The sequence below is a fragment of the Protobothrops mucrosquamatus genome, unplaced genomic scaffold (genome assembly GCF_001527695.2).
Source record: "Protobothrops mucrosquamatus isolate PMUCROS unplaced genomic scaffold, P.Mucros_1.0 scaffold1, whole genome shotgun sequence".
Taxonomy (NCBI): domain Eukaryota; kingdom Metazoa; phylum Chordata; class Lepidosauria; order Squamata; family Viperidae; genus Protobothrops; species Protobothrops mucrosquamatus.
In genome coordinates, this window is record NW_015386388.1 from 3,305,664 (window position 1) to 3,315,214 (window position 9,551).

The 9,551-nt window shown below is 37.4% G+C and overlaps 1 protein-coding gene across 1 annotated transcript in view; it reads left to right on the forward strand.

Moving 5' to 3' along the window:
- The window catches only part of GSDMA (gasdermin A), a 34,826-nt gene that overhangs the window by 19,485 nt on the left and 5,790 nt on the right, over positions 1-9,551 (forward strand). The window contains exons 6-10 of the mRNA XM_015832265.1: positions 2,974-3,012; positions 4,455-4,481; positions 4,877-4,903; positions 7,433-7,575; positions 9,167-9,317. Coding sequence (XP_015687751.1) covers positions 2,974-3,012; positions 4,455-4,481; positions 4,877-4,903; positions 7,433-7,575; positions 9,167-9,317 — 387 coding nt within the window. The remainder of the gene's footprint in view (positions 1-2,973; positions 3,013-4,454; positions 4,482-4,876; positions 4,904-7,432; positions 7,576-9,166; positions 9,318-9,551) is intronic.

A 9,551-nucleotide genomic window follows, 5' to 3' on the forward strand; every position in this document is an offset into this window, starting at 1 on the left:
GGGCCTGACCTAAGGAGGATTTTATTTAGGGACGATTTTAGGTATAATTTTAATTGGAACACAGCTTCGAATATTTGGTTTTAATTTGGTTTTAGAGGGGTTTTTATTTTTATTGATATGTGTATCTGTTTTAATATGCTGTGCACCGCCCTGAGTCCTGCGGGAGAAGGGCGGTATAGAAATTAAAATAATAATAAAAATAAATAAATAAAAAATAATAAAATACAGGTATCCATGACTTACAACCACAATTGAGCCCCAAGTTTTCAGAACTAAGCAAGACAGATGTTAACTGAGTTTTGCCCCATTTTATAACCTTTCTTGCCACAGTTATTAAGTGAATAACTGCAGTTGTTAAGTTAGTAAAAGTGTTGTTAAATGAACCTGGCTTCCACATTGACTTTGCTTGTTAGAAGGTTGCAAAGGTGATCACATGATCCCAGGACAATGCAGCTGTCATAAATACATGCCAGTTGCCAAGTGTCTGAATTTTGATCATTTGGCCACGAGGATGCTATAATGGTTATGTGAAAAACAGTCATTAAGTCACTTTTTTTCAGTGCCACTGTAACTTTGAACTGTCACTAAAAGAATGGTTGAAAGTTTATAACTACCTGTATAGGTATTTGAAGAGTGAGGGTGAAGGTTCGTTCTCCCAGATTGAGGGTTGGTTTCCGAACATTTCGTTATCAGGCTAGGTGTCATCTTCAGCAGTGTTTAGGGGATATCTGTGTCACTGTTCTACTTATATAAAGGCTTCAGGTGTGGGAGTATCAAGTGAGGGTCATGTGATGGGCCAGGTGTGAGTCATCAGAGAGATGCTTGTGATGGGGAGGTACTTCAGGTCAGGGTCATTGAAGGGTATGAATTATCACTGGGTCAGGAATGAGTCATCAGTGGGAGGCTGGTAATGGGTCTTGTGATGGGGAGATTATATCAAGTCAGGGTCATTGGAAGGTGAACTGCTGGGGGGAGGAGCTTGAGGATTGGTGCTGTCTCTGGATGACTATTCAATTGATTTTGATTCTGAGGGGTTCGTATGCTGGTTGTAGATCAATATGTCTGTTGATGGAATTGCTTGTGGAGTGCCAGGCTTCGATGAACTCCCAAGCGTGACAGGTGGTGGTGTGGCCGATGGTTTTAGTGTTCCTCCAATTGAACTGGTGTTGTTTGGTGTCAATGTGGGTAATGATTAGGGATTTGAGATAATGGCGTTTGACTGCTAGCCGGTATTCATTGATCCTAGTTTTTAACTTGATGTGATGTTTGTCCCATGTAGAAGTTGTTGCAATCGTTACAGTTGATTTTGTAGATTACATTGCTTCTTAGCATCCCATGATCCCAAATTCCTAATTGCTACCCAAACAACACCAGTTTAATTGGAGCAACACTAAAATCATCAGCTACCACCCGCCACGCCACCACCCGCCACGCTCGGGAGTTCATCAAAGCCTGCAATCCACAAGCAATTCCATCAACAGACAAATTGAAGTACTATTTTCCATGATAAAAAGTAACTACTGGTGCAAACAAAATTTCATTTGCCTTTTTGTAGCCAGCCATATTGCAAAATGAACATGAGTCAGCAGTGTAATCAACTATTATTCTAAAAACTTTTTCTGTCTCCACACTTCCGCCATCCTATTTCCTGATTCAAAGGATTTCCTTTTTCTATCACAGAAGGCTCAGAAGCTATTCCTTTTATCAAGTTTTTTGAGTTCCATTAGTGTAGATGTCTTCTCATTTTCTTGCTTCCGATTGTTAAACCCTCCACTCCTTTATGTCAATGAAGACTCAGTCATCCAGGCCAATGGTGTCATTGAATCATGGCAACTGGACCAAACTTTGTTAATCTGAGACATTTCATTGCTCATCCAAACAACTTCATCAGTCAGAGCAAAATTAGTTAGACAGAGAGTTAGAGAGTCATTAGAATGTACCAACTCTTGCCATATCAACTTCAGGGTTTTCTCTCCAAACTGCATTGCAATGTATCAATGAAGACTCAGTTATCTGGGCCAAAGGTGTCTGCAGGTTGAATCAGAGCAACTGGACCAAACTTTGTTAATCTGAGATATTTTGTTGCTCCTCCAAGCAATTTCATGAGTCAGCAAAATTAGGCAGAGAGTCAGAGACTCGTTGGAATATACCAACTCTTGGCACACCAATTTCAGGAATTTCTCACCCAAATGCATTGTAATATGTCAATGAAGACTCAATCATCCAGGCCAAAGGTATCTAAAGGCTGAATCACGGCAATTGGACCAAACTTTGTTAATCTGAGACATTTACATTCCAATGACTATCTGCCTAATTTTGCTCTTATTGATGGAGTTGCTTGGATGAGCAATGAAACATTTGGTCCAGTTGCCTTCATCCTACTCTCTGCATATACTCTGTGAACTATTAGGGAGGGGTTGTCTTTGCCCTCTTTTTCTCACATATGGAAGCTAAATTGCCTCTTATTCCTCTGGTATGCATTCCCTCCCTCCTGGGGATCCACCTCCTCAGTACATTCCTCAGTACATGCCCTTGCAATTAAAGTAATCTCCATCTCCATCATTTTGCTATACTGCTGCTGCCTCTGATACAGGTGCCTGCTTTAATTTAGACAACTGGGATGATTTTCATGCTTTGGATGACCCTGATTGGAAGCATATATTCTTGAAATATATACCCTCTTAGCATTCTTTTTCATCCCTGCCAGGAGCCTTCCTCACCAGATTACAATGAGACTGCACAGCAGGATCTGGAGCACAAAACAGGATCCTGGGGATAATTCATCCCTTTTTGAAAAAATGTGTTTGGCAGGAAGATTTGAAGTAAATGTACAATTAAGGCATTTCTTTTTTTCAGTGTTAGGTTTCTTTGAAACCTTAAAAATTATTGATAACCTCTTCTTTCAAAAAATTGTATACAGTATTGTTAGCTAGCATAATGTAAACAATTGAGTTTTCCTTATTTTTACTTTAGGTATTTCTTATTACTCAACTGATAAAACAGGAACTTTTGGTAAGTGTACTTTAGCCATTTTATTTTACTGTTTTAATGAATATATCACAATATACCTGAATTTTTGTTCAGTTACTGTTCCTTATCCAGATGAAGAATCTAGGAACCTGAAGCAGCACACCTCTTCCAATGTTATTGTCATAGCAGCAGTCCTCTGTAGTAGGCAGGACTGAGAAATGACTGGCTGAAAACCATCAAATGAACTTGTATAGTTGAGGGAGGGCATTAAACATCAAAACAAGAATTTATCAACTGGCACTGATAATAATTAAAATAGGAAGTCAGAGGTTTAAAATAATGCTACCTATTTACTTTCACAAGAAAAAAAACTAGGCTGTTATAAATCCATCCCAGCTGCAAAACTACATGAGCACAAATTCTCATTGGGAGAGAAAAGAAAACTTAGTATATTAAACCTGAATTAGGCATTATAGTATATGTTTTTTAAACAAAAATCACAAAAATAAGTCTAATCTTGCCTTTACTAAGACATAGCCTGACTCATTGACCTCCAAGAAATATCTGGAAAAGTATACGAGGACAAATTATGCATTGTAAAGATCGCTTGGAGGTGGGAGATACTTCCAACGTAATCTACCGGATCTCCTGCATGGATTGCCTGTGACTATGTAGGACAAACAGAGAGGAAGCTAACCACCACATTGCAAGAACCACAAGCAAGCAATCAGATGAGGAGACCCAAACTCATTGGTCGCCTCACATTGCAATAAACAAGGACATACATTCAATTTTGCAGCTACTAAGATTGTTGGACGAGCAGGCACAAAAACAGCCAGGGAAGTGATTGAAGCCTGGGAAAAGGGCCCCTCATCAATCAACAATAGTGCTGATTTACCCCCAGCTTATCAAGTATTTAGGAGGTGGGAGGTTGGCAGCATAAGGAAACAACAGCCAACAACTTAATAACCAGCCATCAACTCCCCAATCTACATCAAAGAAGCTACACACAACAGACAACATATAAATAACACACACCAAACAGCCCAAAGCACACAGAGAAGTCCCTGAGGATGGGTTCCAACATGAATCCAAAAGCTCGGAAGACAAAACCTCTGGCCCCAATGACCGACTCAGATTGGATCCTGCAACATTATCCTGGGACATGTGTACTTGTCTTAATTTGGGAAATGTATATTCCATGCACCTGGCTTTAGGACAAGTGAGTGAAATATTGTACATTTGTAAGATACTGTATGAACCTTTTGAAAAGCTGTGGTTAGCACATCATTACTCTAAACCCAAAATATGGGATGACAACAGTTCTTTATATGCAGAAGTAGGTAAGAAAGAAAGTACAAAGATCTTTTTCAAAAAATTTATTGTATTGGATGGGAAGGTCAACTAAACTGACAGATCTCAGATTGATGTTGTTATCGCATTCTGTTTCCTCATCCTATTCATGTAATTCTTTTGCATTTCAGATATACAATTTAAGTCTGAAAGTACAGGTAAATCTCTCTTTTATTTCTCTTTCTTGTATACATACTTCATTTCAAAGTTCTCGTTCCCCTTATGCAAGTATGTTTAAGATGTCAATCCAAGCCTAATTAAGCAATCACAAGAAATGCATCTGGCTTTAGGACAAGTGAGTGAAATATTGTACATTTGTAAGATACTGCATGAACTTTTTGAAAAGCTGTGGTTGGCACATCATTGCTCTAAACCTAAAATATGGGATGACAACAGGAGTTCTTTATATGCAGAAGTAGTAAGAAAGAAACTACAAAGATCTTTTAAAATTTTTTATTGTACTGGGTGGGAAGGTCAACCAAATTGACAGGTCTCAGACTGATGTTGTCATTCTGTTTCCTCATCCTATTCATGTAATTCTTTTGCATTTCAGATATACCATCTATGTCTGAAAGTGCAGGTAAATCTCTCTGTTCTCTCTTTTATTTCTCTACTGTATACATACTTCATTTCAAAGTTCTTGTTCCCCTTATGCAAGTATGGTTTACAATGTCAATCCAAACCTAATTAAGCAATCACAAGAAATCTAAAGAGCTTGCTAAATTCAAAATGAAAAGCCTGCAACAGATGCTTCTAAATTTTGGCAGCTATTTATACAGGTTACCTAAGAAAGTACTACAGATATTGCTCATTTAAAATCTTGCCAGCTAATACAAAATGTTTCTATTGATTACTACTGAACTTTTTTCTTTTTTTCAAAGGTGCAGATATTAGGTGGCATGTGATTGCAAAATGTACAAATCATTGCAAAATGATTTCTTCATTTATACTGAATTTTGTGGAAAACTGGCATTTTAAAAAAAATGTATCTTTTTTTTAAAAAAATATGTAGTCCAGTACTAGGAGTTATTAATTTCCTGGAAGTCCAACTTCTTAGCAGAAATCATGACATATTTTGGTCAATACACATATTCAAAAATGGGGGCAGTCAATATTTCAAAAGGACTCAATCACAAATGCAAGCACCAAGGAATTAAGAGCCTTTGGATTTTTCTCCTAAAACCTTTATGTTTAACATGAGCTAACCTGCTGCCCACTTGTAACCATGTTGTCTAGGCCAGGGGTAGGCAACCTTGGCTCTTTTATGATTCATGGACTCCAACTCCCAGAATTCCTGAGTCAGCCATGCTGGCTCAGGAATTCTGGGAGTTGAAGTCCACATGTCATAAAAGAGCCAAGGTTGCCTACCCCTGGCCTGGGAATTAAGGAAGCTGAAGATGCCAATCAGAAATTGAACTGATGCTTTCTTAACTCTAGTTCTATATTTCTGTATTCAGGATGCTGCTTATAAGTGCTATTTGCTTAGAGCTCAAAGCATTGTTAGAGACCCCACACACCCACTTTACGGTCAGTTTCTGTTGCTCCTCTCTGGTAGGAGGTTTCCAAGTATTTCTAGCTGGACTACCCAGTTCTATAATAGCTCTCTGTTCCCTAAGCCATCCGTCTGGTAAACTCACAAGATTTGTTTTTCTCGCCATGCACATGTATACATAACCCAAACTAGACTCTTGTTTCTCTGTGTCATATAATATATGTGGGCGTATGCATAATTTTGTATTTATTTATTTTTGTCATATTTATGTAGAGTATATCAGAGGTGGTGACCTTTTGAGAGCTGTATGCAACAAAATTTCATTTTAATGCATGCCGATTAGTGTACATTCAAAGTGACAAAGTTATTTTCTATTCTACTCTACTCTACTCTATTCTCCCCAAAAAAATTTCTATTGGTTCTCTATCTTAATACAAAACATGAAATCAGAAATATGCTTATTATGTTCACAAGGAAAAAAGTGCTTCCATACAAATGTGATTAAAATAAATGTTACTACTACGTATTTTGCATTTTCCCACTTATTAGAACTGGAAAAGAAGATTCTCATCCCCAGTATGTGTCTTTTGTAGAGCTTGATTGAAAATCTATAATTTCATTTGAAGTGGGGGATGAAGTCTTCTAACAATAGGTTAGGCCTATCCATTTTGTTTACTATGGATCTCACAGGATCATTCAGTGTATAGAATCAGAAAATAATCAAAAGAATTTATATCCATTTCCCCCCCCCCCCCAATTCCTCAGTGAGATATTGTATTTGGAGAATGAGAAAAAATCAAGAAAGAGTCACACTATATGAGCAGAAATTATATAATGTTTTATGAGTGTTCAGCAGAATTAAGTCAATATTTGGATAATATTGTTAGAGGTTCACAAAAGATCCAGCAACACTGGTCTTTAGACAAAATACACAACCGCTTGCATACTCAAAACACACAACCGCTTGCATATTCATTACCCACTTTTCTGCATAGTTACTGCTACTCCAACTACTACTCCTTGTGAGTACTGCTAGAGAAAAACATTCTTTTTAGGTTGCTTTATTTCTACACACAAACATATACCTCCTTCCCTCTTCTCTCCTTCTCTTTCTCAAACATGCCTTCAGCTGTTTCATAGCACAGCCTTTATAGTCAGCCTTGCCATCCTGATGCTGGGGACGGGGACTAAAGAAAAGGGAAGAAAGCATCACAGATACTGGCAATTTTCTGGGCAGCCTGCTATATTATTATTATTATTATTATTATTATTATTATTATTATTATTATTATTATTATTATTATTATTATTATTATTATTATTATTATTATTTGATATTCAGCATAATTCAGAGACCAAATTGTAAAAAATACAGAACTTTAAAGGCTCTGCAATGATACTACGGTATATGCTGGTAATATTTATTACTGGTGCTTAGTTAAAATAGGATAATATCCAAATTTTTATTTTTTAGATTTTTTTTAACCTGCCTTTTTCATATACAACTTAAGGCAAAGAATATACCAATTCTATTTTACCCACATTTTTTTCTTCTGGCATTAGGCAAGATAAGAACAGTAAACACTGATTTTAACACTTGTGTCTCTGTTTGGGTAGACAATAGGAAAAACCTTCAAAAGGAAGTTGAGAACGAATATGTACCATTTTCTTTAATGTCTTCAAACCTGCGTGGCAAATTTCTAACTAGTTTTGTGGTTCTAATGAAGAAAACTGACCTTTTGGAAGAACTGGAGTTCCAGGTAAAGAAGTTTCTGTTAATACTGTGGTTCATTTCCTTTGCTTCTCACAGTTCTACATACTGTAGCAGTTGTATGTGACCTGTACAAGAGTATATCATTATACAATTGCTGACCTCTTTAAAAACTTCTCACTGAAGAAAATAGCTGAACTCTCTCATTAGACTTCCCTATTTGTCTTCTAGTCAGCAATTATGTTTTAATAACAGAGGTCCAAAATTCTTTTACTTATTTACTTACAGAAGTTATATGTCTCATATAATGATCCCAGGCAGCTGACAACAACCGTTAAAACAAAAATGAAAACAAAACCATCCTGCCTTCCATGCACCAGATCAAACAATCCATTAGCCAATCTAATCCAATGCTTGGGGGAAACCAAATTTCAGGCATCTGACGTGGGTGCCAAAGGGTGTGGTGATTAGAGAAGACATGCCTCCAATGTCCCATGAGGGGACGTGGAGTTCCCCAACCTATCTCCTGGGGAGAAACAGTCCTGCATGTATCTTGGTCCTGAGCCGTGGTGGCCTTTAAAAGTAATAACCAGCACCTTGACTTGCACGCAGGAATAATTAAGAGTTACTGAAGCTCATGCAGCAGTGATGTAACTTGGGTGAACCATAGGGCACCCAGAACTGTGTGTGGCATTGCATTCTGGACCAGTTCCTATTTCTAGATGGCCTTCAAGTGCACCCCCATGTGGACTGCCTTGCAGTAATGCACTTTGGAGGTGACTAAGGCATAAGTAACGAAGGCCTCCCAGTCCAGAAATGGGCAGAATTGGCTCACAAGATGATTTTTTCCAAAGGCCCTATGATGGGCAGAAAAAATAATCTTGAGGAATAGGAAGAAGAGCCACAACCAAGACAACCATTAGATCAAAGAAATCTGAGTCTAGAGCACAACTGTAACCTGAGTAAGTGTCTCAGACAAGAGTTTTGAGTTCTCACGAAGATAAAAGAGAAGGAGGGGAAGCAGAGTAATATTTGCAAGACTGATGTCAATTCTTCCAGGTAGACTAGACCACACTAGAAAACCAAAATCATAAATTATAATATTATTTCTGATACTATAATCTTATAATAAAAGTAGCATTAGCATGCATGACTTTCCTAATATGGTTACCTTAAAGGGCTGCCTTTCATTCTTGCAATAAAATTTTACTTAATTTTTTGGAGTATTGGATTCTGAGACCTAAACAACTGCTAGATTTTCCAACTCTCAGGTATCAGCTATACACATTACTATTTCTCCCCAAAGAGCATCTGCGGGAAGGTCAAGAGGACCTGACAGGCAGGAAGGAGGAAGCTGCACTGTGGGGCTGCCAGTCTGTCAATTACCAAAAGTCATAACATCCTTTTTGCCAACACAAGAAAAGATTTCGAAAAGAATGACTTATGTTTCCACTATCACAAATTAAAAAAGCATTTTCCCCTATGGTTCTTAAGCTTTACCTTATTTTTAAAAAAATCATTTACATTCCCAATGGACAGCAGTATTCAGATTCAATTCTCACATTATACTAACCCATCCATATAAAAATCCATTTGTAAAATATTATTTTCCTGCCTATTTCTCCAACTCAAACTTCTAGCTGGAACAGGTTCTTGAGGACCCTGAACAATTCAGACTGAATATGGACAAACCAGAGTTTAAGGATCTGATGGAGAACTTGCAAGATGTCAAAGGAGTAATTGTCACTGAACTTGCTGAGGCTACTCTCTATTTTCTTCAGGCTCTTGAAGGTAAAAAATAGTCTCTTTCAATTACAATGGTCATTAATAATTCACTAACTTTCAATCTAAGAGCAAGTAAAATTGGGAGACAAACACATCTTTACAAAATTCTCCCTCTCCCTCTCTGAGGGAGACAGACAATTAAATACGAAATATAATTAAATAAAAATTTGTAAGTATTTTTGTACAAATACCTATCTGTTGTTTAAGTGATTACAAATAAGACTTATTAACTGATCAGAT